At 52.2% G+C, this 25,652-nt stretch overlaps 9 protein-coding genes across 9 annotated transcripts; 4 read left to right on the forward strand and 5 right to left on the reverse strand.

Annotated features, from left to right (window-relative positions):
• Positions 1-76: 76 nt before the first annotated feature.
• On the reverse strand, positions 77-1,337 carry V1518DRAFT_426765 (NUDIX hydrolase domain-like protein; the record flags this gene model as incomplete). Its single annotated transcript, XM_066906000.1, has 4 exons — positions 77-684; positions 746-768; positions 828-977; positions 1,036-1,337. The coding sequence occupies 4 exons, from the start codon at positions 1,335-1,337 to the stop codon at positions 77-79; spliced, it is 1,083 nt and encodes a 360-aa protein (XP_066760291.1).
• Positions 1,338-3,437: 2,100 nt separating this feature from the next.
• Positions 3,438-6,795, forward strand: V1518DRAFT_415002 (ARS binding protein 2-domain-containing protein). The gene is made up of 3 exons (XM_066903706.1): positions 3,438-5,223; positions 5,354-5,632; positions 5,693-6,795. Exons 1-3 carry the CDS (start codon positions 3,826-3,828, stop codon positions 6,392-6,394), a joined length of 2,379 nt encoding a protein of 792 aa, XP_066760292.1. The 5' UTR covers positions 3,438-3,825; the 3' UTR covers positions 6,395-6,795.
• Positions 6,796-8,571: 1,776 nt separating this feature from the next.
• On the forward strand, positions 8,572-10,127 carry V1518DRAFT_372789 (peroxisomal membrane protein-domain-containing protein; the record flags this gene model as incomplete). Its single annotated transcript, XM_066901404.1, has 3 exons — positions 8,572-8,935; positions 8,987-9,869; positions 9,923-10,127. 3 exons carry the CDS (start codon positions 8,572-8,574, stop codon positions 10,125-10,127), a joined length of 1,452 nt encoding a protein of 483 aa, XP_066760293.1.
• Positions 10,128-10,335: 208 nt separating this feature from the next.
• On the forward strand, positions 10,336-12,867 carry V1518DRAFT_235332 (eukaryotic long-chain fatty acid CoA synthetase (LC-FACS)). Its single transcript, XM_066900960.1, has 3 exons — positions 10,336-11,092; positions 11,153-11,318; positions 11,375-12,867. The coding sequence occupies exons 1-3, from the start codon at positions 10,520-10,522 to the stop codon at positions 12,781-12,783; spliced, it is 2,148 nt and encodes a 715-aa protein (XP_066760294.1). The 5' UTR covers positions 10,336-10,519; the 3' UTR covers positions 12,784-12,867.
• V1518DRAFT_392809 (uncharacterized protein) lies at positions 12,777-15,132 on the reverse strand. The gene is made up of 2 exons (XM_066901780.1): positions 14,783-15,132; positions 12,777-14,720 (listed from the first exon to the last, which is right to left on the reverse strand). Exons 1-2 carry the CDS (start codon positions 14,978-14,980, stop codon positions 12,951-12,953), a joined length of 1,968 nt encoding a protein of 655 aa, XP_066760295.1. The 5' UTR covers positions 14,981-15,132; the 3' UTR covers positions 12,777-12,950.
• Positions 15,133-15,968: 836 nt separating this feature from the next.
• On the reverse strand, positions 15,969-17,874 carry V1518DRAFT_415018 (uncharacterized protein). Its single transcript, XM_066903707.1, has 2 exons — positions 17,596-17,874; positions 15,969-17,544 (listed from the first exon to the last, which is right to left on the reverse strand). Exons 1-2 carry the CDS (start codon positions 17,737-17,739, stop codon positions 16,159-16,161), a joined length of 1,530 nt encoding a protein of 509 aa, XP_066760296.1. The 5' UTR covers positions 17,740-17,874; the 3' UTR covers positions 15,969-16,158.
• Positions 17,875-18,077: 203 nt separating this feature from the next.
• Positions 18,078-20,305, reverse strand: V1518DRAFT_235664 (major facilitator superfamily domain-containing protein). The gene is made up of 5 exons (XM_066900961.1): positions 20,208-20,305; positions 19,812-20,096; positions 18,701-19,753; positions 18,553-18,644; positions 18,078-18,493 (listed from the first exon to the last, which is right to left on the reverse strand). The coding sequence occupies exons 2-5, from the start codon at positions 20,042-20,044 to the stop codon at positions 18,342-18,344; spliced, it is 1,530 nt and encodes a 509-aa protein (XP_066760297.1). The 5' UTR covers positions 20,045-20,096; positions 20,208-20,305; the 3' UTR covers positions 18,078-18,341.
• A 314-nt stretch (positions 20,306-20,619) lies between these two features.
• V1518DRAFT_415026 (uncharacterized protein) lies at positions 20,620-23,751 on the reverse strand. The gene is made up of 2 exons (XM_066903708.1): positions 23,035-23,751; positions 20,620-22,976 (listed from the first exon to the last, which is right to left on the reverse strand). Exons 1-2 carry the CDS (start codon positions 23,309-23,311, stop codon positions 20,788-20,790), a joined length of 2,466 nt encoding a protein of 821 aa, XP_066760298.1. The 5' UTR covers positions 23,312-23,751; the 3' UTR covers positions 20,620-20,787.
• Positions 23,390-25,647, forward strand: V1518DRAFT_415027 (uncharacterized protein). Its single transcript, XM_066903709.1, has one exon. It carries the CDS (start codon positions 23,529-23,531, stop codon positions 25,476-25,478), a length of 1,950 nt encoding a protein of 649 aa, XP_066760299.1. The 5' UTR covers positions 23,390-23,528; the 3' UTR covers positions 25,479-25,647.
• The last annotated feature ends 5 nt before the right edge of the window (positions 25,648-25,652 follow it).

Raw genomic sequence — 25,652 nt, forward strand, 5'->3', positions numbered from 1 at the left:
TGCTGTTTTAGGCTCGAAACTTGCAATTTCTGAGTAGCTCTCAATAAAAGCATTGACTCTGGCCCCAGTAGCTAGTTCACCGTCGTCCTCCGACCAAGTTCTTGTATGCTGCAGACACGACTGCAATTCCCAGCGCAGTGCGTATGGCAAGCGTCGCGATTACTGCCGTCTCAAACACATGGTAGTAGCGGTCTACGACATAGCCAGTCAGGGCACCAGACTTGCGAGATCTTGTCCAGATAGATGTCTGCGGTCGTCCAGCGTGCCTCTCAAAGTACATCTTACCGAGCAACGCAGTCACAATACGCGTGTCTAGTCGTGAAGCGCCCGGCAGCCGCGGCCGGTAGCCAGACTTCAACGGATACATGATGTCGAATAGGTCCGTGAAGATGCTGTGCGTTAGACCCCACATGATGACCGGCGCGTGTCTGTCCTCGTCGTCATCGCCATACGTGTATCGCGACGAGATGCGGATGCCTTCAAATCGCAGTTCCCCCACCGCTGACTTCACCAACGGCCGCAGCAACCACGGCAATGCCAGCAGAGAGCTGCTCATTAACGGCCGGACAAATTCACATTGCTGTGACTTGCGCGATAGTTCGGCGAGTGGAACCCAAAATGCAAGGGCCACTTCGGATTCTTGCAGGACAAGATCAACGGGCTTAGGCGTTTTGAGAACGAACACTGCGAAACACAAATTAGCCTGGGTCTAGTTGCAAGTCGGGAGAGCACAGAGCTAACATACCGTACGTGCAGAGGATCATAAAACTAAATACAGCCATTCAGTTAGTCGAGAATGAAACAATGCTCGGGTAGAGTTTGCTCACATGTTGCCGCCCCAGTGAGTAGTGACATATCGCCGCGGGAGCGGCCCAACGTAGACGGCATGTTGGTCAAGATCGAGGCCCACTTCTTCCAAAGTCTCGCGTTCGGCGACCGCCAAATCAGACACGTCATCAGGATCGCGTCGGCCACCGCTGAAGAGAAATTAGCTGTGTGAGAGCAATGACGAGGCTGGGGATCCACGGTACTAACGGTAGAGCGACATGCCCGGACCACCGATCCGATGGCCGCGTTGTCCGTTTGATCAGCAGGACATCCGCGTCATTGCCATCGATCCAGTCCTGCTGGAGCACTTCCTCTAAAGTGTTCGGACCGGAAGAGGAAGGTAGACCCTCGTGGCCAGCGCGCGGTCGAAATCTGACAACGACGGCGACAGAAGCGTGACGGATTGTGGAATGGATGCTGGCGGCGTTATCCGGAAGATCTGGCAATGGCGTTGCCAGCTGGATATCGGCGCGGGTGGCAATCCTTCGGAGGGCCTGCGTTACAGACATTCCCGGTCCCGGGGTAGAGAGACGAGCACGCGTCAGAGAGTTTAGGCGAAGAACGTCACTGAGAGCATGTGAAGGTCACGAGGACGACGCGAGTGCGCGTGGACGTTCGGCAGGTTTAGACTTTGCCACTAAACCCTTGCAGGACGGCCGGCGCCGATTCCTGCCGAGTCATGGCACGGGCAAGCGTTGCGCATTAGCGTTTGGCGCTAGGCCGTCTGAAATACTTTTCAGGGGTTGGCGAGGCTGCAGGATGGCGCAGCAATGCCGAAGCAACACGAACACGTCTCTGGATTCGAATCACTGCACACTGGCCGCCGGTTCAAGTAGGTGTTTTTAACGTGTGACATTTGACAGCGCACAGCACTCGACGTTCGTGCAGCTGACTCGGAACGCTGACATCGAACCGCAAGGCGCAGCACATCGCGAAGTGTACTGTGCATGTGATCCTCTTGCAGCGCACTGTGCCGTACCACAGTGCGTCTGGTGCGGCTCACGCACCACAGCAGCTCAGATTCGTGGTAACGAACTTGTCGGTGATAGAAATGCGCAGAGTCAGGGGCTGAGCGAGCTCTTACGGCGATGCGAGTTCGCATTCCGAATCGAAGTTAACAATTCTATTTTCAAGACAGCGTTGATCCATTTGTATTCGCGCCGGTTTGTTCTTCCGCTTGCACACTAAAATTTTTTTCTCCGTGTGTTTTCCTGAAACATTAAGCAAAGCTGAGCAGCGACCCTGGCGGTAGCAGGGCCGTACAATCGGATTTCGGATCCGCAGAGAGACACGTTTCCAAACACGGCAATGCTGATTGGCGCAGAGAATATGATGTTTATCAATCTACAGCCAGCCTTCGAAGCCGAGGACGCGCAATGCGAGGCGAGCCTCAAGAGACTCTTGCCAGATGCGCCAACGCCTGCAAGCGGCAGCCTGTGCGAGGTGAAAATTTTTACAGGCGTGGCTAGGATCCCAATTTCACATGCAAGTAGGTAAACGCCGACAGCAGCTGAGAGGCGCGGTGCGGAGCGTGCAGTCCTAGCTTGTTAGGGCCGGCCGCCAGCCGGTTAATCGGCAAGAGCATGCTCGACCGAGCGTCGCGCCGCGCCAGGTACACGGGCCCATCGACGAACGGCGACGAGAATAATCTCCAAGCATATGCGGTGGGACAGAACAGCGGGTCTCAGCAGTGGCGAGGAAGGATCCAGAAGATAGAGAACACGCCGTGATGGCGGAGCAGTAGCGGCTTGGTACGGGCACAGTGGGGTCGCGGCTCTGGCGGCGGTGCTGCACTGCGAGGATTAGAGTTTGCGCTTGTTGCGGATCCGCTGATTGTGGCTTGACCGTCTTCCCTTGTTCTAGAAAGCACTACAAGTACGCGTGCGCCGACCCCCACAGGGCCGCAGCGCATGCGCTTCCAGCGCGTTAAACGAACGCAGCCTAGCCGCGCCAGGTCCTTATCAGCGCACGCCCTCACTCGCCACCGCGGCGCAGCAGCACAGCCCGTCACTGCGTTGATGTCCCGACTCCTGCGTCCGGCGGAGCGCACGACAGATGGCGCCAGTAGTCTGCAGCCGGTCGACAGACACGGCATATTAAATTAATCTTGCTGACAGAGAGGAAGGGCGTCATGATGTGTGGCCGCGCTGTTCGACTGCCAAGGGGACAGCCCGGGGAATGCTGGTCCGCGCGTGTTCCGTGCGCCGGGAGTCGGCACGCGCATACACGACGGCAGTGGTGAGACCTGCGCGAATTTGCCAACCGGGCGGGCCCCGCAAACAAGAGAGTCCGGCGGCGACGCGACGAGCGGTGTGGGCAGTCGGCACCGCACCGCCACAGGACTCTTGCGAACGGCGCGGGACCACGCGAGGTGGCGGTGCGCGATGGACCCTTAGTGCGATCACCTGGCGCGCGATCGCACCCGGGCACCGCTGTCGTCGCGGCCGGGCAACGACGCCACTACTTAGAACCGTCTTTCGACTTCCAGAACACGGGTGCGGCCGCACAGCAGAAAGCGCGCAGGGCAGAGCGACCGCTTTCAGGCGCGGTTGCCCATTATATTAACCTGAGGCGCCAGCCCGCGCGGCTTCGTCCCCTCCACCCCCGCCCGCCTGCCCCCAGTCTGCCTGTGCGTCGCTTCCTGCTTAGCGGCACGACTAAAAGTATGTTTTTTTTCTTTTTCTGCGGCCGCTCCCGGCGCTGTCCCCGCCGGCCAGGCTAATTATTGTGCCCCTGATATTTATGGCTGCTAATTTGGCAGACGCGACTTCCGCTTTCAGCGACGGCGCCTCATAGCCCTGTCAACACCCGTGTTTTCGTGTCCTCGCTCGCGCGCCCCCAGCTGCAAGTCCGTACACCCTCGCCACTCGTCTTCAATGCATCCGGCTGGTCTCCCTGTAAACCCCGTCTGTTGGCCTCTCCCGCGCCCTGCCTCTGCCTTCCCCGCCGCCCCCGACGCCGTCCGCGCCATCCTTCCCCCCCCGCACCGCGCCATACATGAGCCACGAACCCTCTCATAAGGAATCCGCGCACACTAGCCAATTGAGTCCCGACCTTGCGTCTTCGGCCAGTGCGACCTCCACGCAGCGCTTTCAGGCACAGGCTGAGGGCGACGCCCTGCGCCCGCCCAATGATATCGACGTCTCCTCGCAGTTCTTCGACCCTGACCAGATATATTCGCGGATAGTGGCGCACTCCCCCGCGCAGTCCCGCGACTCGGCAGATATTGCGGCCGTGCAGGCCGTGTCTGCAGCCCAGCAGCAGCCCTCGCATGCTGCCTCTGTTGTGCACCCCCCGTATCCTCTCGAGTTTCAAGGCATCTACGATCACGTCAACGTCGTCACCGACCCCCGCATCGTCGACAACCACCTGCACGAATACGTCTCCAGCCACGACAGCTCCTACATGGCCGCACTTCATCTTGCCCCCGAGTTTTACTCCGCTCGCACTGACCTCATGACTCTTCCCGAGTCTGTGTACGTCAATCAGCTTACTGCCTCCCGAAACCCCACACCCCTCGACAACCTTCACCAGCCCTTGCACTCGCCCTACGAGCGCCACGGCAGCAGGGCGAGTTACGGCTCCAACGAGTCGCAACAGTACTCTCAACATCCCGACTCTGCTTCCCGGCGTTCGTCATCGCAGCGCCACGACTCCGCCACCGGCGGCTCTGTCGGAAGCAGTCCTGCCAACGTTGCTGGTCTCAGCGAACAGCGCGCACATGTCGTCCAAAACGCCGAGCCGCCACCACCACTGGGCATGCAAGCGCCCGGTTCTTATACAGTCTACGCTTCTCCAGTGATCTCGCGCGGAAACAGCTACTCGTCTTCGTCGTCGACGCAATCGCAGAACCTACACCATGCCGCAGCGCCGACCGTGTCTTCTACAGTCGATTTGTCTACAGCCTCGGCGGTCGCTGCGAGAGGGGTTAAGATGTACCGTACCTCCTCCAGCACCGCGACCGGCTCCGGAAGCGGGGCACAACAGACCATCTTTCATGCCAATCCAGACCTCGATAGACGCGTGTCTCTAGCCGGTGCGCAGCAGCAGCAGTCAGAAGCTTCCTACGTCTCCACAGACCGCAATCTACCCGGCATTCCGTCGTCCTTTGACACAGATTCACTACAAGTCATCGAAGACGCCTACGTCCAGTTCATCATCTACTGCAATCCGGTCCTGCCGACAAGCGTGGACACTACCGAGCTGCGCACCGCATTCCGGAATGTGCCAAAGAGTGATGGCAAGGCCTTCGACGTGACCGCACTCTTATCTCTTCTGCGGCAGTTTGAAATCGGCGAGATTAAAACGTGGACGAAACTGGTGACCGAGTTAGGGGTAGAACGCACACCGGAGCAGAGCTCGCAAAAGGTTCAGCAATATGCCGTTCGGCTAAAGGTACGTGCTTTGTTTCGCTAGCATTAATTTGCATGAGGGGACCTCCGCATTCCTGGGCCAGAAATTTGGCCGTTCGGGCTTCACGGTTCCCTTAATTAAGGCGCTTGTATCTAGCTAACGGTACCAACAGCGATGGATGCGCGCGATGCACATTGATTCCTTCTTTGAGTTCTGCATGGGAAAATCCCATGTCTACTTTTCGCATATTCCTGATCCGACACTCCCGGCGACTGTACGCGATGGAGTGCCGACCGAGGAAGACCTGGCACTGCGAGCGCTTCTCCCAGAACTGAGGCAACGGCGACCGCGGGTATCGACTACCTTTGCCTCGCCGCATCAGCCGACACTTTCAGTGACCGTGGATGCGGGTGACCCATTACAGTCCCCGGCAGATTCCAGCTTGTTGCAGGTATTTAGCGTGTGTTACGCGTTCTTACTGGGTTTCGCGATGTTTCTAACTTTGTGATAGACATCCCAAGGACAGCAGTCTTCCGGAGTCCTGGAAGGGTCTGGTTCGTTTGCTGTTAATTTATCTGGTGCATCCACCCCTACGTCTAGCAAACGACGAAAACGGCATGGGCCGGCGGTGTCCTCAGCGTGGATCACTCAGGACGGCTCTGGAAGAGGAAGACCGGTCTTGACGCCCGCGGCCTCGTATGGATCTGTCCTGAAGCGACCGGACGACGAAGTCGACGCGAAATTACGCGAAAAAGTTTTTGAGAGACTCGGACTAGCGCACTGTATAGTCTCAGATCACCATCGACAATATCTAGCATACGAGCTAGTTCGAGGCTTTCGAAACGGCGTGCGCAACATTTTACCCGACGACAGTTCCGCGTTTTTGTGGGCATTTGGTGGGCTCGACGGCATTGACGACGTGCAATTCAATGTGCGAAGAGAAAAGCTGCCTGAGTCGAATATCGGCCAGTCGTACTCCCGAGACCTAGGGCTGAACATCGTGCACGAAGATCCGGGACAGTCGCATGCGCATTCCGACGTCACATTCGGCGGTACTTCCAGTACGAACCGCATGGAGAATTCGGCATCGCAAATGATTACGCCACAGTCTAACACCTTATATTCAGTGTCATGGTCAGTGAACATAGAGGACACGGCAGCGCAGTTCAGCAGGACGATTTTGGTAACAGAAGAGAACGGCGACGGACCTTAACGCCGTGTGTTTAATTAAGATCACTACGATGATTGGTACATCATTGAAAGTTATATATCTCACGAACTACATGTCGTGCCTCGTTAGACTTGTACATCCGGAACGGAACGACATTTTATATACACAGAACGGCGAATACTCAATTAGAATGCTGCTCAACTTGTCTGTATATAATAACCTCATACCAGGTCATTTACTTTTTTGTTACTTTCATGCTTATCGGCTTTGGTTTCTGTCATACATTTTGCAAATGGTGTTGGACGTATCGGTGATTTCGCAAAAAGCTGCTCTGGTGCGGGGTTTCATCTGGATTTTAGAACACGAAAACAGTTTGTATTATACTGTATTTTATATGTACATATAAATTATCTGAATATATAATATAGCGACACTAAAAACTACGATGGCTCTAGTGGAGTGCTTGTGAGCGGCTGTTGAGCGTGGAGGGCAACGAGTGAAGCTTATAGTCGTGCTTCGCGCGTTTGTCTTGTCGTTGTTTCACGCGCTATCAACTAGTGTTCATCTCAGAGGCCTCGAACCTCGTTTTTGGAGTTTGCTACGTTGCTGTGGTGCGGCCAGTCAGAAATGTCCGAACCGATTAGGTCCTTAATTGACGTGCTTAAGGAGAGGCTCCGAAGCTCGGTCTGCTCTGTCCGCTCGATTGGACCTAGCGAAGTCCGCGAAATGCAATTTCGGGGAGTTGCGGTGGGGTATATTAGCCAGCTTACTGTGCAACGCTGTTAATTATAGATCAAATCAGAGGACCGAGATACAGGTGCGATTATGTGAGGCCGTGCAACAATCCCCATTGCTCGGTGGTTCTTAATGAGTCTCTGCTATGCGGTAAGTGGTAGACATGCTCCCGCCCTCCAAGTTTCCATGCCATATTGCTCGCACAAAGTTGAGATCTCTGCCACTAGTAAACGTGCGAACAATTGACGCCACTCTTGCTCTTTCTCGACTTCCTTCTTTCGTTTCGCGCGAACTCCGCAGGGTCCGTGCGTGATTGTCTTGTTTGGGGTTCTAGTAGTATGTGTACAGAGCACACGGCGCGCGTAGCATGGACGCAGCGCAATTTCGCAATTTTCTGCATTTGCCCGTTAATTTTTCATTGATAGCATTATACACGTGGCCATGGTGATGTATTTCACACGCATGTAGGTGGGGATGTGTGGCTAGAACACACGAATTGGCGGCGGCGGTCTGAGTACTCTAATATTAATGAACAACCGTCGTGTGCCGTGACGACACGACGCAACCTAAGGCATGATCAGCTTGGGCTACTCCCATGGCACTTGCAATTTACTGGGCGACATCATGCTGGCTAGTGTGGGCTGCAAGCTATGGTCGCGCCTGCTGGCAAGAATATAGCTGCTTCATAAACTCGCCAGACTCGACCTTCCTTATATGTTGCTGTTGTTCGTAGCGGCTGTAAGATGTGATGAACGGTATCAAACAACTAGAATATGTAGTCTTACTTAGAGCTGTAATGCTGCATATGAGCTGAAGAACCTCGCGGCTAGCAGTGGCTGTCTCCATGATGAAGCTGTCAGTTCGACATGTCGATTTAAGAAAAACCAAATTAATCGCACACATTCCACATGCAAAACCCTCGCCTCTCAGTAATGTGAAGTGTGCTTGACGAGCCGAAGTTTAGTGGCGTCAGCGATAATGTTGGCGGGAGCAAGCTCGGTCCCTACTGCAGGATTTTTCACTCTAACAATAGTACACTTTAGACGGGTTATACAGCAAAGTAAGAAGAGGGTATAACAGCTAGTAGCTTCCTATGGCGGATATCAAACATGATTGTGGGGAATATAGATCAGTACAGATCGCCGATAGAGGGTGGCGTCACACGAGATTTCACCACGCCTGTGGGAATAGAACTTCCGCGGCTGATACATACTAGAGTAGATATCACCTACCGTTACAACTCGTCGAAAGGAATTGAATCTGGGAGACAAGTTGAATTTTCCTCAAATTCTGTCGTTAGGCGCGGGGAAGTCGGTTTTGCTGGGAGGATCTCCGCAAAATTATAGTTCCGTCTGATGCGTGGTGGGCTGCGTATCCGGTATACCATCGGCTCCACACAACCCCACACTCCCAAAGCCTTGACTACCATTGACTAGACTTCTATCCCAGCAATTTGACGATCTAGCAGCACTGATCATTGCAAAATGGTTCTCAGCGAAGAAAGAGCTTCATCAGGCGTGAGAGTACCAACGCAGGAGTGTGATCAAGATGGAACCGAGTCGACCTCTTCGTCGACGAGTAATGGTCCGTACAACGACGAGAAGAACAGCGTCACCAGTACGGAGACGCCGACTGATAACGGAAGCTACTGTATACCACTAGAGAACGGATCAAAAGCGCCATGTTTGTCCACGGACGAGAAAGCGCCCTCGTCGAATTGGTTGAGCTCGTATGAAACGTTTTTACTTCGAAATGCCAGCCAGATAGCGTCGGTCGAGTCGACGTTGCAGCATTTGACATACGTTTTTCCCGGACGTTTCAAGGACGTGGAAGTGGCCACTGAAGCAAGTAAGTGGAGATCAGCGGTCACTTGCGTGAACGCTGCTAACTGATCACTAGTTTCCACGGCGCTGGGAATACTGGGCTTATATCACGACACAATCCTGCAGCGGGCACTGAACTCGTCTCGAGGGTTCACAGCAGGATTTAGACCATCTCGACATTCTCGGTATACGCAGTATCTCACCATACACAGCGTGGCGTACAAGCGGGCCGCGTACTTTCTATCTATTTTGCAGCGCGTTGAATTGCTACTGGAGACACTACTACGAAAGCGCACCGGCGTGCGAGGACAAAAGCTTGCAATCTTGAGCATAGAGAGCGCAAAAGCTGCCTGCAGGCTGTATCTGCTCAAGCTTACAGGGAATCGGATGTTACCGACAGAAGTGATTCCAGGACGCGAGATTGATCCCAATCTGTTGAATCCAGATGATCCGGCATTCATCGCGCGGGAAGAAGTTGATCAGGCAAATCACTGGATGATGCCGAGGACGGGACAGCGACTAGCGCAGTTGCCGGCTGCCAACAGCGACGCTGTAGCGCAGTTTCTTATGAAGAAGGTGTTGCAGCCCGATGATATTGTATCCGGTCCGCGGCTACTTCATCAGCTGAGCAGTGATGGCACGATGAAGGAGATTTTATATATATTACGACCACTCACGTACGCTATTCTGACCATGGCGTCGCAGCAATTGAAGGAATCTCCGAGACTTTCGTCGTCGCGACGAATGCGACAAGCGATCGAGTGGATGCCTTGGGTGATTGGTTTTGCCTTTGAATATGGTTGTCGGGATGGTATAATTGATACGCTCTCTGCCGGAGAACACGGCTTGTCTGGCGCGTCCGCCAGATTGACTGGCTTGGAGAAGTCGGAGTTGAAGAATAGAAGCGATGCGCTGTGGTGGTGGCTTGTACGCGGCAAGTTCTACGAAAGTTTCACAAAGTGAGTGGATTGCTCTTGGGGACAGTTGATTGATTGCTAACAAAGTGTTATAGGCCGATTATCGACGGCGTGATTAAGCGGACGGAGCATATTCCCGTGATTAATCTTCTGAGTCTATACGTCGCGGATTACCAGTACCTCATCGAGACGTATCATTTTGCCAGTAAGTTTTTACTCTTTCAGGTGCTCTTTCGTCGTCTTCAACTGACCTGTGTGCAGCCTCGACTCTGTGATAGTGGCGCTTGTAGGACGATGTAATAGGCCTTTACGAACTAGTGACGAATATGACTGAGGAGTTGGTAGATTTGCAATCCATGTGACCTAGCTGGACGCGGGTAGCTTGCGACGGCGATGGCAGCCGAGGCCAGAAGCGGGGATCAGAGGCGCGGGAAGAGCGATGACGTAGTTTCGTGGGGGAGGGGCACTACCGGCTCTCTTACAAAACCGAGGGGGTCGTGCAGCGCACCAGCGCAATCCCCCGCAGTTTCACAGCGAAACTCTAGGCTCTATTTTGGCTATAATACGCTGTCGTTGACCGCCACGTCTGCTCCGCTATCGCTGTTGTCGAATCCTGCTCCTGCCGCGACTCCGTCGAGGACTTACCGTACTTCCTGAATCGTCTTGTTGCCGATCCGGACAATTTCTCCATCATGGCTGACGCAAAGCTTGTGTCCGTCTTCCCGGTCACAGCGCCCATCCCGACCGCGGACGATATCATCTCGATTGAAACCCCCCAGGGCCAGCCGATGGCTATTCCGCTGCCCGGAACACAGGCACCGGGATACTCTCCAATCTACCGGAACGTGCATTCTCTTGATGGCCTGATCGACGTACTGCACCCCGCTGTGCAGACCCTGTACGAAGGCTTCGAGAACACCGTACGCACACGCGGCGATGCCAAGTTTCTCGGCCACCGCGAATATATCCCCGAGTATAAGACCTGGAGTGCATACAAATGGGAATCTTACTCCCGCGTCGCAGAGCGGCGCACTGATTTTGGAAGTGGACTGCTACGGCTTGCGAGGGATTTTGCCGGAATAACAGAATTGACAAATTTCCCTGTTGGCATCTACGCACCGAACAGGCCCGAGTGGATTATCACCGATTTCGCGCTGCAAGCCTATGGATTGTACGCTGTGACGCTTTACGACAGTCTGGGTCCCGATGCGAGTGAATACATCATGAACTTGACGGAGACCAGAATCCTCGTCGCTTCGATTAATGTGTGTATACACTACCTGCTTCGAATTGATCCCGCCATAACTAACCGGCAATTGATATAGAACATTCCTGAGATACTGGCGATTAAGAGTCAGCTGCCGTATTTGAAGATTATCATTAGCATGGATGATCTAGAGTCGCCGCTCGACATGCCAGGACATTCTAAGCGCAGCCTGTTGAAGACGTGGACAGCGACACAGGATGTGAAGCTATTTTCGTTTAGCGAAGGTATAATCTGACATTCTAGTATCTAGCTGCTGCACTACTGACTATTTGCACCGTAGTTGAGAAGATGGGCCGTGACGACCTTGTGCCGCATCACCCGCCGCTGCCCAATGGTATTCTGACCATCAACTTCACATCTGGCACGACCGGCCGTCCAAAGGGCGTGGTTCTTACGCATGCGAATGCGCTTGCTGCTCTTGCAGCCTGCTCTTGCCATCTAGCTTTCGAGCATAGAGCTCAAATTATTGTCATCAGTTATCTTCCCCTAGCTCACATCTACGAGAGATTGACTCTGGCACAAGTTATGTGCTTTGGTGCCGCGTATGGATTTTTCCACGGCCAGGTTTTGGAGGTGCTGGATGATATCAAAGCTCTACGTCCGACCGTATTCCCGTCGGTTCCGCGTCTGTTGAACCGCGTTGAGGAGGCTGTTCGCGTGAAGACTGTGAACGCGCCTGGCATGGCTGGAGCCATCTCTCGCAAGGCGCTCCAGTCGAAACTGGACGACATGGCCAATGGGGGTCAGGGTAGGAGCGTACTTTGGGATGCTTTGTGGTCGCGCAAGATCAGGAAGAACGCAGGCTTTGATCGTCTGCAGGTGATCACCACTGGCTCCGCGCCGATCACAGGCGACACGCTGCAATTCCTGCGCGCTGCGTTTGCGTGCAACGTCGTACAGGGCTATGGTCTTACTGAGAGTTTTGCGTTCGGCCTGCTCGGCGAGCCCACAGATAAAACGCCAGATCACTGCGGTCCGCCTGCGATCTCGGTCGAGATTCGCCTGCGTGACGTCCCGGAGATGAATTACCGATCGACGGACGAGGGCGGTCCTCGGGGTGAACTGCTCATGCGCGGACCGATTATTTTCCGGGAGTACTACAAGGCACCGGACAAGACCGCGGAGGCGTTTGACAAGGACGGTTGGTTCCTCACTGGCGACGTCGCAAAGATCGACTCCCGCGGTCGTGTACACATTATTGACCGTGTCAAGAACTTTTTCAAGCTCTCACAAGGCGAATATGTTGCGCCGGAACAGATCGAGAATGTATATATCGCCGGCAGCGATCTCATCTCCACCGCGTTTGTACACGGCGACTCTGTGCAGAGCTTTCTCGTTGGCATATTCGGCGTCAATCCTGATAACTTTGCACCTTTCGCGTCGCGCGTCCTAGGTTCTCATATTAGTCCCACTGATCAGCACGCGTTGGCGGCAGCGTGCGATCAGATTGCTGTGCGCGAGGCGGTGTTGAAGAACATGAGCAAGGCGGTGGCACGCAGTAAGCTGCAGGGCTTTGAAAAGGTCAAGAACTTGATGATCAAGGTTGAGCCATTCACTCCGGAAAACGGACTGGTGACCCCTACGATGAAGACCAAGCGCAATGAATGTGTAAAGTATTACAGAGCAGACATTGATCGCATGTATGCCGAGGGCGACTTGACCAAGGGAACAATCAGATCAAAGTTGTAAATTTTATTATGTGATGTTAGCTGTTAGTATGAAAGCCTGTTGTCATGGAGTTTGTTAGAGTCGAGGGATTACAACATATCGAATGACTGCCTACGCAAAGGTGAACCATGACATTATATTTTAATCGGCATTGCCAACTGTGTATGTGCAACCGCTATTTGTCCCTTTTAAAATTCCCCGCGAAACATAGCCGGATCCACCCCATTTATTACCTTGTCTGCAAGATCGCGTCTGTCCATAGCCACAAACACACGCCGTAAGGTCTCGTACAAGTTTGTGCTCTGGTTCGCCAGCACTTCGTCGTCACTCGCGTGAGCCGATGACGACGCAGCAACTTGGCCGTTGGGGATTCTGTGCATCTCGAGTGCGGTGAGTAAGTGCTGTGCGGCCTCTTTATAGCAACCGATGTTGATGCACGACACGCCGAGGTTATACCGAGCGCGTACGAACGATGGACGAAGCTCGAGTGCTTTGTAGTAAGCCTCGATCGCTTCTTCTGACCTTCGTGAATTCGCAAGGGTCGCGCCGAGTCTGTTCCACATTAGCGGATCATCTGGACGCACGCTTAGGGCTGCGCTGAAGCAGTCAACAGCCTTGTCGTACTCCTCGTTTCCATAAAACAGCACTCCAAGGCCGACCTGCACGTCAGCATCCATGGACATGCCCTCCGGCGACAGTTGCGCCGCGCGCAGGAACAGCTCAGTCACCCGGTCGTGCAGGCGGAATCTGTCAGCATCGGAGAGACTTGGCTGCTGTCCCCGCGCGACAGACACGATGTCGGGGTACTTCGTCGCGATCCAGCGCTCAAGAGTCGCGTACGCCGCGTTTTCGTAACCCTCGTTGATATACGAAACGGCTAGGTTCATGAGCGCGGTTTGGCTGTCAGGATCGAGCTTCACGGCGCGCTCAAGCGCGCGGATCGCCGGATCTTCCTTCTCATTCTGTGCTTGCACAGTACCTAGAAAGGTCCATGCTTCAACATGTTCCGGATTCTTCTGCACAGCGGCTTCAAACGCAAGTGCAGCTTCGCTCAGGTTGCCGCCAGTCTCCATCAATCGAACTCCCTCAGCGAAAGGGTCAGATAAGTCCTCGCTCTTGTACGTATTCTCAGGCTCAAACTGATAATCGCCCGCATCATGCCGCGATGCCGAAAATTCCTCAAAATCCTTATCCCATGGCATTGTAATCTCGCCGGTATCGCTGTTGATGTTGAAAGGATTGTATGCTTCGTTATCCAACACATCCTGAAATCTCTCGTTTTCAAACACATTCGCGGTCGTCGAATCGAGATTATTCACATACCCAACTTCGGATGCCGTGCCATCCTGCATGTGCCGTTCTTGAATACCGCGCCATATGCTCTCAAAGTCGCCATGAAAGGTTTCATCGCCAAGCACGTCGCTCGCTGAAATGCCGTTTTCTTCTTCCTGCGCGACATCTTCCTCATTTGGATTTTCGGCTTCAATGTGCTTAAACTGCTCTTCCCAGTCGCTTGATTGTAGCTCCACGATCCTACTCTGCTGCGCGGGAACATTCCGTGTCATCATAGGCTCCGCGGGCGCAAAGGCTGGCGCGTTGAACATCATCGAAGAGGAGTAAAGGCTGCCCATAGGCATGTTATATATGCTCCGCCCCAACTGCGGTCCAGGCTGCACAAGTACGCCAGGGGTGCCACCGGCGGCGGAGTACTGTGATATCCAATCAGCGCTGCGTGCGCCATCAGCCTGCTGTTGTGGCTGCTGTGGCTGCATTCTAGAGGCAAATTCTTGAGACCATTGGTGTTGTGAAGCGGTGGGGAGCTGTTTACTGGCGTGAAATGTTGCTTGGTTGTGCTGTGCTTTGTACATGTCCATGACTTCCTGGCGCATCGAGTCGAACGCGAATAAGTTATCCTGACCGACTGGCATGGGGACTTGTGACATGAAACCCTCCATCATCTATAACAAACCATTAGTACACTGACCGTGAATATCGCAGAACCGTAATGTAAAGTACTCACATTCTGGTCGGCAGCGTTCATTGGCCTCGCGGCAAATGTCCGCATCGCGGCGCCGGGAGCACTAGACGACGACGCAGCATTCGTGCCTGAGGGCCCAGCAAGTCGATCTCTTTGTAACGAGCGGTCTTCACCGACATGTTTTGTGAACTGCGCAAGTGGGTTGCGCCCGACGGAGCATTCTGCGGTGTTGGAAGCCATAGATAACCTAATCTTGCGAATGCGGTGGCCAGAGGTGTATAGCAGAGAAGGGAACAGCTCGGACGGTATAATACACGCCGGTGTCGCTGACTGGTGGCAAATTAGCTTTCTGGGTATATCGTGGACAGTGCTGGCGTGGAGGAGGATGGAGGAATATAAGAGATCCGAGTAAGCGGGGGAGCCGGCGGTGTGGGGTTCACGCCCAGGCCAGCCACGTGATCCGCAAGCCGAGGTTTCTGCGACGCGCGCTTGCGTCATAACCACGTGACCTACAATTCGATGTTCGGCTCTCTTTGGTTTCGACCAATTAGACAAACGTAGTTTTTTGCTTGAATTTTGCCTACAACTACTCTTGTATGGTCCTGATGTCGTTAGACTGTGGAACTGCGGTGTCGGGGCGTTGTGCACCCGCAATAAGGAAGTCAGTTGCCTAGCGCACACTATCCGTATCCTGGGTCCCCGAACTCTCAGTCCGAGACCTCCCAACCTATCGCCAGCAACCCTAGCGAAACTCACGGACCTCGAAAGTGCTCTGTTCCCTGTTTATCTTCTACACGCACTCCTTCGAGTCTACGGAGACAACGCGCCAACGCAATGACCGCCGAGGAACCTGTTAATACCGTTGATGCTGCTGCTCCTGAGAGTAGTCGCGCTGATCTTGCCACCGCCTACCAGGAGCTGATGAAGGCCGAGAAAGCTGCCACCGTAAGTGCTCATTGCCTATCGCCTTGCCGTAATATTGCGCAGACTAATCGATTATTCTCTCTGCAGGCTCTTGAGGCGATGCTTGACAACATTGACAGCAAATTGGATGGCATCCTGTCCGACGAGGCATTTCTGGAGCTGGAAGCCCAGCTGCGAGAGTTTGAAGCTAGAACTGGCAAATCGTCGTAATCACCATTTCTGCGCCCCGTCACGGCATAGTACAGCGCTTCTTCTAATATTGGGTCTATTAGCTATATTGGGTTTGAATTGGGTATCGATTGGTGTTATATTTCATATTGCATAGTTGATTAGTAGTCGACATTGTTTGGTTTACAATTGTCCACGGAGCGGGTTTATGCTACATTGTTTATAGAAGGAAAATTGACGTCCTGTAAGCTTGATTTGTTCATGACCATATAACATGGCATGTCCCCTATCATACAAGCGTACGCAAATACGCAAACAGATCACTCTTATAAACCCAAATTCACGCCTGGAATCGACATGGCCAATTGCAAAATAGCACCAGCACGCTCTTCATCTCCCAGCATTTGTTCTAGTTCAGCATAATCCAACCACGCTTGTGAATATTTTGGGTAAACCTGCAAAAACTTCTCGTACAGTTTCCGACACCGGTCGAATTCGCGCAGCTTCATTTCGAGATCGATGTAATCCTTGAACAGTTTCGGCTTTGGACACATACCGAGTGCCATGCCGAGTTGCTTGCGCGCGATGGGTAAGTTGTTCCGGCGAATTTCGAAACACGCGTACATGTACCAAATTTTAGCGAATGTGAACTGCTTGTGTGGTATCAGCTTGAGACATGCCTTGTACACGTCTCGCGCCTGCTCAAAGTCCTTTGTCGTCAGCTCCTCGTAGATCGCGTACCTTATCCACAGGAAAATATATCTCCGCCAGTGTCGCTTTTCCTGAGTGGGCGGTACATTCGCGATAGCGCGCTCGTACAGTTCACGTACTTCTTCAGAGGTTTGCGCAGACTCCTCAGACATTGCGAGATAATCAAACCACGCGTCGTAATTTTGGGGATTCTCAACCACCTTTTCTTCATACTCAGCCCTTCGCTTCTTAAAAATAACATCTTCGATACCTTCGCGGTCGCCGAATTGTTTCTCAAAAGCACTGTACTCGTTATACAACCGCATGCTCTTCGCTCGACTTAAGGTGTCTAAGCCGAACTTGTATAGCTCCCGCGCCTTCTCAAAATTCTTTTGTCGCGCTTCCCACTTCGCCCAGCTGCCGAGCAACTTCTCGTCCACAAATTCATCGCCGGCCGCACGCAGCGAGTCAACAGCGGTAGCGTATACCTCGCGCACGTTCTCCGGCGAGCCGTAATCATCTTCAAACCGAGCCCATTTAATCCAGTACTCGGACTGCGGATGCACGACCGTGAACCGCTCAAAAATTGCCCGCGCGCGGTCATATTCACCATATCGTTTCTCGAGATTAATATAGCTCTGCCACGCCTGTGGCTCTGGCTCCCACTCCATCCACCGCTCAAACACAGTTCTCGTACCCGGCACGTTTGTAAGAGTCTCCTCCATGGACACATATTTGTACCATAGTTTGTCGACCCGGGGTAGTAGCGTCACCGCGCGATCAAACAGGTTTCGCGCGTGGTTGACGTTGCGGTTCTTGATCTCAGACTCGATATATCGCAGCCATAGCGGCACGTCTGTGGGCTCGATTTCAAGCGCACGCTCAAAGATAGACCGCGCACGCGCATATTCTTTCTGTTCGAGCTCCCATTGAGCATACCGGATCCACTGGTGGATGTTCAGCCGGTTTCTTCGCAGCGCATCTTCGTATTCTTTCCGCTTACGTCCTTGAAATTCGTGAAGCTGGATATAAAGTTAGTATTCAAAGCGTTTCTTAGCCCTCAATACACTTACCTCCTCGAGATCAGCTATCCGCTGCTTCGGAACTTGTAGAGATGGTTCACGGCGCTCGTAGGCCTCCCGCAGAATCTGTTCTGCTGTAATCTGCAGTGGCGCTGCGGCCTTGTTTTTCACCTTCGGTGGCCCTCGCTCGTCCATCCTGAGTTGGTGTGTCGTTGGGATCGAAATTCGCAGAGCTTGCACATCCAAATCTGTGACGATGATCACGAGGGGAAGAGTGGAAGAATACTCACAAAGTTGGGGGCACTTACACGGCAGCCGTCAAACAAAGCTCTGTCCTTAGTTACATGCTTCAAGTTCCAAAATAACTTCCATAGTTCCTTCCGACGACACTCACACCCCACTCCCGCCATAAACAATGCAAGCCTAATATTTTTCTGGAATTCATTAGCTAAATGAATTTATTTGTACATGTAACCCCTAATATTCGCAGTACAGTAACCCCAGTGTTCATTAAACAGATGCCAAAGTCAGATAACCCTAAATGCTGATGACGATCTAGATGTGGATTAATATCGAAATGCTAGATATTATATCTGGCAGTCTTCACAAATTCTGTAAGCGTCGATCTCAGGTCTAGTTGCAGAAATCATGAATATCCATCGCAGTTAAAAGATGATGGTCGTGCACCTGGACGATTGTAGTAGATAGATGCCCGGCAATCCACAGAGCGCTGATTAGCACAGCGGCTCCGCTGTTGCTGTGCCGATAAACTATTTCCACCATCATGCGGCAAGTCATCACGACTTCAACTCGGGCCGAGTCCACGCAAACTTACTCCGCTCTCGCAAATGCTTGCCGTACTTGTAAAATAAGAAAGTCGAAGGGGCAGTGAACAGAATAATGAAAGAGAGCAATGCTGGTGCCCACACATAACCCATTCCGTTAAACACTACGCAGAAGTTAGTATTATACTCTCGTGGTCAGCTCAACAAAACAAGGCACTCTCACTTTGAACAGCAAATAGAGGAAATGCTGCTGCGAATGTGTTTCGTATGAAACAGTTTGCAGCTAGCGCAGATGCAGAAAATGGTTGGTATGCCCTGGCTTCGCTGTTAGTCTCTAAATATAGACTGTTGCTGAAATGCGTAGAACTTACTCGACCAAATAAGTAAAAACGCCAGAAAACACCAAAATCATACCGAAGCCAAATGGAATTCCTGCCAGAATTGGAACAATCCACGGTACAGAGCTGTAAGTCGTGAATGAGAACCAAAACATCCCAACAGGCACAAACAGACTGCCAAATATTGCTTGCGGCAACCTGAATTCCGGCTCGGCGATGCCCTTTTTCAATGCAAGCTTTGTGTAAAGTGAACGCCAATAGGGCTCAGTGATAACACCGCCTAGAATTCCGACCAGGAGACCAAGGAACGTTAGACCAATGTACTGATCTTGAAAATTGTGGTTGTTCTTGAATACAAGTGGAAAAGCCTCGAAGAAAAGATACATGACGCCTAGGAGCACGGCAGTGTAGAGACATAGACAGAATACCATGATCTCGAGAAAGAGTAGTTGAAATGGCCGCTTGATGCTGAAGAAAATAGTTTGCAACCTGCTCCTCTTGTTCACCTCAATTTCAGCATAATATCCTTGGTTTCCAGTCTCTTTCCGTAACTTCTGCGCCCGCCAGCGAAGTAAAACGGGAGAGTATGTTTCTGGAACAAACAGGCAAATCAACATTAACATGATAAAGGTCCACATGATCATCACGTAAAATACCCATCGCCAGCTTCGGCCGTGTGCAATAAAATCACCAATTAAAGGACCGAGACAAGGTCCTAAAAATGGAGCTGCGGTGAATACCATCATTGGCCGGCCGAGCTGCGACTTTGGAAAGATGTCGCTTACGGTTCCGCCAGCAACCGATAGAAACGCACTTCCAGAAAGTCCGCAAAGTAGCCGGTTCACGAGAACTGCCACAATGTTGGGAGCAAACGCAATGGGAAACTGAAATGCAAGATAGAAGAAGAAAGAGAACAGATATATGATACGTCGTCCGTAGAATTCTGATAGCGGCGAGTAGATCATAGGCCCAAAACCCATTCCAAAGTTGAAGACAGTCATTCCAGCAATTGCGGTGGTCTGGTTGACTCCAAATTCTGTCTCCATGTCGGAAAATGCTGTGCTATAGATAGAACTTGACACGGCCCTGTGCATGGCACTGTCAGTAACGAGTATCGTTCAAAGCCGAGTTGTCCAGCACATACACACACAGCGCGCCTATACTGGTGATCCACGTCGCTGTCCATTTTCTGGCTAGCGATAAGTTCATGGGATTCTGCGGGTCGTTCGGCCCCCATTCGACCTCAACTCTTAGGTCGCTCGCGGTGTGCTCGCTGGCGGTCTTGTCTGTCGTGCTGGGCTCTTCGTTATTGTTCATGCCGTCTTTGTCTTTGCCGTGCAGCGGCGGTGTGCATGTCCCCACGGGGTTGTCTGTCATATTCAGGTCGGATGCATTCGCACACTCAGCTGTTTTTCGCGAGAGAAGTTGTCTGTTAAGAGCATTAGTTTGGCGGCCGCAAGGAGGGTGCGTGAAGTGAGGGGTAGTCGAGACCCGTAACACAAAGATGGGCAAGAGACGCACAGCTATAGGCCTGACGTGCAATAGCGAAGAAGGACACTAGCGGCGGTGCTTGTTGTTTCGGAGCGACTGTAAAGAGCTCGGGGACGGGAACAGGTCTTTTGTACGGAGACCGAGCGCGGACTAAAGCCCGCGAGATGAGAAGGGCGGGGACGTGGGACCAGTCAGCGAGGACAACAGAAGAGAGTAAGACTGCAGGTTCTGGACTGCCTGCTGATCATGATGCGCTGTGGCTTTCTGCCCGCAGTCCTGCTACCCCGCTCGCGGTCATATGGCCCTACTCTGTTCGCGTGGGACTTATTCGCCAGCGCAAGTTGCCACCGGATTCGCCTCAGTCAGTCGCGTTTGCGGTTTCCGCGCACACAACAGGTCTGGTGTAAAGACTTGTGATGAATGCGCTTACGTTCGATGTAGATATGCATATATATCTTGTGGACAGGAAGTACGCGACATCTCGAGCGCACCAACGCGACCGCCGATTTTCTCTTCTCATGCCGGTCATCCATCTCACAGGTCCAAATGAGTAACATTGTCCATAAAATTCTTCCTAACTCCAATCACTTTTACCCTAATCCGAACACAAATACTGTGCACAATCCTATTTACAAATACGATGGCGGCTCGTCGTCCAGACCAAGCTTTGCCCGCATTCCGTTCAAGTCGCGTAGCACGGATTGGAGTTGTTCCGTCGATGCTGTTGCCCGAGATAACCAAATATATACCAGTTTCATCACGTCGTCCCACATCAAGTCGCCCATAGGGTCTCGCGTGTTGCAGATTTCAAGAATGTCGAGATACATGAAGCGTTTGAGCGAGTCCTTGTCACTACCCCCCAAGTTTGCACCGAAGACGCCAGAAGACGAGATGTATCTTGTCGCATATCCAGGCGACATAAGCTCATTGACAGGCAGAAATCTACTTCTATGGTCAAGAAGTATGCTGGCAAGATTCTGAATCACCAGTTCCGTGATTTCCTCGGCCAATGGAAACTTGTGCACGCGGCCGCAAATCTCAAGCACGCAGAGTATCCCCACGATATCGCTGTTAAACCCAATAGCCCGAAGTGCAAACTTGTACACGTTGACATCATGTTTCCATACGCTACTCGATGCAGTTTCTGTAAGCATCTGGCGAAGGGTGCGTGTAGTTAATCCCATATTCTCCGGGTCCCAATTGCTCATTCCTAGCACGTCGCGCCTCCTAGCGCTCGTAACCGCTGTTGCGCGCATGTGTCGATCCAGCGACCTCCACACAACCATATATGTATGCTTATCCGGAAACACTCCATCGGCCGCCAGAGATTTGATCAACTTGAAAATCTTTAGAGTGCGAGCTATGTCCTTGTCGTGGAAAGCGTCACTCATCAGGATATTTAATGTCACAGTGTTTGGCGCGATTTTCAGCTGTTTCATACGAGATAGAATCTCTCGCATTTCTTTGTCCTGATTTCGACGCGCGTGATACTGTAGAAATAGCCCGAAATGATCAGCAACGGGTGGTAACAGCGACACATCCTCGACAGACTGGCCAGACAACTCAACCTCTCGAACAAGCTCTAATATATGTAAAATCGTCTTGGCGCTTGTGTAGTTGTTGTTGTTCAGAAGAACTGAAAGAAGTGAGTGAATGTGAATAGACGATGGTTTGATGTTGTTCTCCACCATCTTTCGAAACACGGCAATAGCTGGCCTGACAAGACCCAGCTTGCGGAACCTGTCTAGGCAAATCCGGAAATACTCCTCGTCTTTCTGCAGCTCGGGCACCCAGTTGGACGATATCTCAATCACCTTGTTTGCGCTCTCGGAAAACTGGCTGACATTCGTCATTGATTTGCTCTTGTCCTTCCAAGCTGTGTGTACTTTGTCGACTTCAGCTGTTGTCAGATGGTCCAATAGCAATAGCGAAGAACTCTCTTCCACTATCCCGCCTAGCAGTTCAAAATTCTGCATGATCGCAAATCCCAACTTGGTATCTCCAGCATCGAAAGCGCCACGAGCGCATTTGAGAAGTTGCGACAAGAACTTGCGTCGTTGTCGTTGTTCCGCCTTGCCGCCTTTACCAGAACGCTCCTTCTTCATGATATACAAATTGAAAATCTCGTCATAAACTCGTCTGGCTGCTTGTAACTTGCCCAGTTCGCAGAGTTTCACAAATATCATCGTGCGCACCCGTGAAGACAGTCTGCCCGCATGCTGTTGTATTTCCTGTGCCAGAAGCACAGCCCGCTCAATATCTGACCGTTGAAGGTATAGCGACACACCGATTTCCATCCAATTAAGTTTCTCTCGAGGTGGAATGCAGTTGTCTCCCTTGTCTTGCCATATACTCAGCGCCCGATCAAGTTCGTCGCATTCTCCGAGAGATAGAACGTATTTTCTCAAATTAGAAGGATGCAGAGGACGGTCCATGCCGCCAATGAAATATACATCACCAACTAATTTTGTGTTAACAGATCGTTGTTTGGAGTTCCACGCCACACTGAACAGATACGAGAATGTATCATCGTTGAGCATATTTGATATCTCGAGACCGTCTGTTTGAGGAACCGTCGGATGCCGTAGGCGCTTCATCAACATCCAAATGCGTTCTATGTCCTTTTCCACAACAGGCGCATTATAATCGACGATGGTATTGTCGGTAAATGGCACAACGCTCTGAATAAACCTGACGACATCTGCAGGAGCACAGGTGTGTAATATCTGGTCGAAATCTGCTTCAGTCGAGCCAAAACTCGATATGTTCGAGGAACGGTCAAGTTTCTGTTTGTTCGATTCGAGAAGTCGATCAATTTCTGCGTTGCTGTCAGCTTTAATTCGTGCGTCGTCCACAGCGGAGAAAGTAGCACCGGCCTTGAATAATACTGTAACGATGCCTTACTGAACTCTTCGCGAAACGCTGCTGCTGTTGCTGTGATAGAGTGCCAGCTTTGTGAAATGGCGATGCAGTCGGATCAGCACGGTGCTCTCCGAGTGTCATTAAAGATATAGGCGAGGAATACTCGCGGGCGACCTCCTCCTCGATGATGGTGCTCTGTGAGTTTTGTCGCACGAAAGAACCGCGGAACTTCGCCACCAACGGCCGTAAACCTCCTAAGGCGCTACCTAATGGCAGGATATGCCGTCGCATTTCATATGTGCGTGCTCATTCGCCTGCACCTCGCAGTGCGGTGAACGTAGTACCGTTGCTGATGCTCGCCGTCAAAAAATCCGTGCTTCATGAACTCCCAAGATGGTGCGGCTCAGCAGTCAGTATCGTGACGCGCAGTTCGACGGCGTCTCGAGGAACTCATTCCATCTATTATCGCCATCACGTACTCTGTCCCCGAAAGAAGGCGTTCGCGAGTATGAAGCGCGTCCCGCTGTCCGGTCCGCGCGCCGACTTTCTTAAGAGGTCAATACGGGACTATGCTGCTGATCTGGCGACTAACGACGTGGAATCGATCTCAAAAGCGACGGCTTTGGCCTACTTCAAGACACGCATTGACGACCCTACAACTGCGCACGCTGCCAAGCAAGAGATCGAAAAGCTGATTGACACTCTTATTGGCGAACACAATCCCAAATCGATGATTATAGTGTTTGTCACTGTAAAAACCATAATTCAAATGGATAAGGCGTTTGGCAGCGTGTTGTTCATTCGGACTATGAACGAATGCGTGCCGGATGGAGACGCGATAATGCTGCCGCTGCTATTGCAGCACCTCGAGCTGTACGAGTCTCTACTTGAACTACTGTCTGTTGCATGCATCATCCCGGAATGCCGCGCTATTGTGGAGCAGAAGTTTTTGACTGCCGTTGGCACTGTGCTGGAGGCCATCGGGTCGACGTTATCTATGAAGGCCATTGCAGCTACGACCCTCATCAAGCTTGCGCTGTTGCAACAGCCGTCAGATACTAGAGGGCCGGAATTGCAGGCGAAGACTATGTTGATGCTACAACAGGATACCGCGGACTTAGCAGATACACTGGTGGCTGTGATCATTGCATCCACAGATTCAAATACTTTGGCTCAAGCAGTAGAAGGACTGTGTCTTTCTAGTATGGCGGTCGCTATCAAGGAAAACACTATCAGCAACACTGCTTGCATCAAAAAACTGATTGGCTTGCTAGCGCGAGACACAAAATCGATGAAACCGACGCCGGCTACGATATATGGTATCCTCACGCTAATGAAGAACCTAACCGATTATCCTCCCGTCTTGAGCAAGGAAGACCAACGGTTGAAGGAGCTGCGAGACTACACGAGTTATGGAAACGGCGAAAAACCAAAGGAAGACACTGCAGAAATGGTGACGCGGCGCTGCAAGATCTTGCTTGACATGGGACTTGTGTCTGCGTTTGCTGCGCGTGTGACCGAAGCTCCTCCTTCATCAAGGATAGTGGTAGCAGCGGCCATGAAATCGCTTGTACAAGAGAAGTCGCATCGTCCGAGAGCGCTGCAGGAAGGAGCGGTTACTGTATTGATCGAGCTCTTACAGCCACCGGAGAATCTGTCCGTTATTGATTGGATGAAACAGGACAATTCAATAACCGGAATAAGCCTTGCTGCGTCGGCCTTGGCGCGATTACTGATCACTACAAATCCGATATTAGTGTTTTCTTCTCGATATTCCCCCACTGTTGCGGTGCGGCCGCTGATTGCACAGCTAGGCGATGATGCGCAGAGCGGCAACGCGCTTGACGAGTTCGAGTCGCTACTTGCACTCACGAATCTCGCGTCCATGGATAACGACGCTCTGCAGCAGCAGATTTTCTCTCAAGGCTGGGACAAAATTGAAAATCTTCTGCTGTCAAAAAACGCGATGGTTCAGCGCGCGGCTGTGGAACTTGTTTGCAATCTCATAGGCACGCCTGACGTAGCCGCGAAGTTTCTCGATGTTGATGGAGACAAGTTGTGTAAGACGCGGTTGCGCGTTCTCGTCGTGCTCACCGACTCTACAGACGTGCCTACGCGACTTGCTGCGGCCGGCGCGATTGCTACACTATCCCAATGGGGCCCAGCTGCGGAAGTGCTTATCAGCGAGCCGGAGAACTTCAAGAGGATACTAATGATGCTCTCAGACACGGAAGACGCAGGGATTGTTTTCCGTGGCGCAGTCTGTCTGAGTAACATGCTCAACTCTCTGCATGCCCCGGTGGCCGCTGCGATGAAGGCGGCAGGAGGACTGAGAATCGTTGCCGACGCATTGGCTGGGGTGGCGACTGCAGGCAGCGAGGCTAACGACCTGCGCCAAACATTGGCAGCTGTGCAATACGGCATGGTTTTTCCGCCGTCACCGCCAGGGACATTGTAAATTACAGGATGGTAGTTGACGGGGATGAGGCAGTGTGCAGCTCACTGAGTCTGGTTCATCACAGTATTATGTTTGACGCTGGGATTTGTTCAAGCGGGGGATTGGCATCGCCTTGCTATTGCGGCAAGCTGGTAGCAGTAATTGTACATACAGAATATTGCGTTGATAAGTCGC

The sequence above is a fragment of the Limtongia smithiae genome (assembly GCF_038497785.1).
Source record: "Limtongia smithiae strain NRRL Y-17922 unplaced genomic scaffold V1518scaffold_4, whole genome shotgun sequence".
In the NCBI taxonomy this organism is placed as follows: domain Eukaryota; kingdom Fungi; phylum Ascomycota; class Lipomycetes; order Lipomycetales; family Lipomycetaceae; genus Limtongia; species Limtongia smithiae.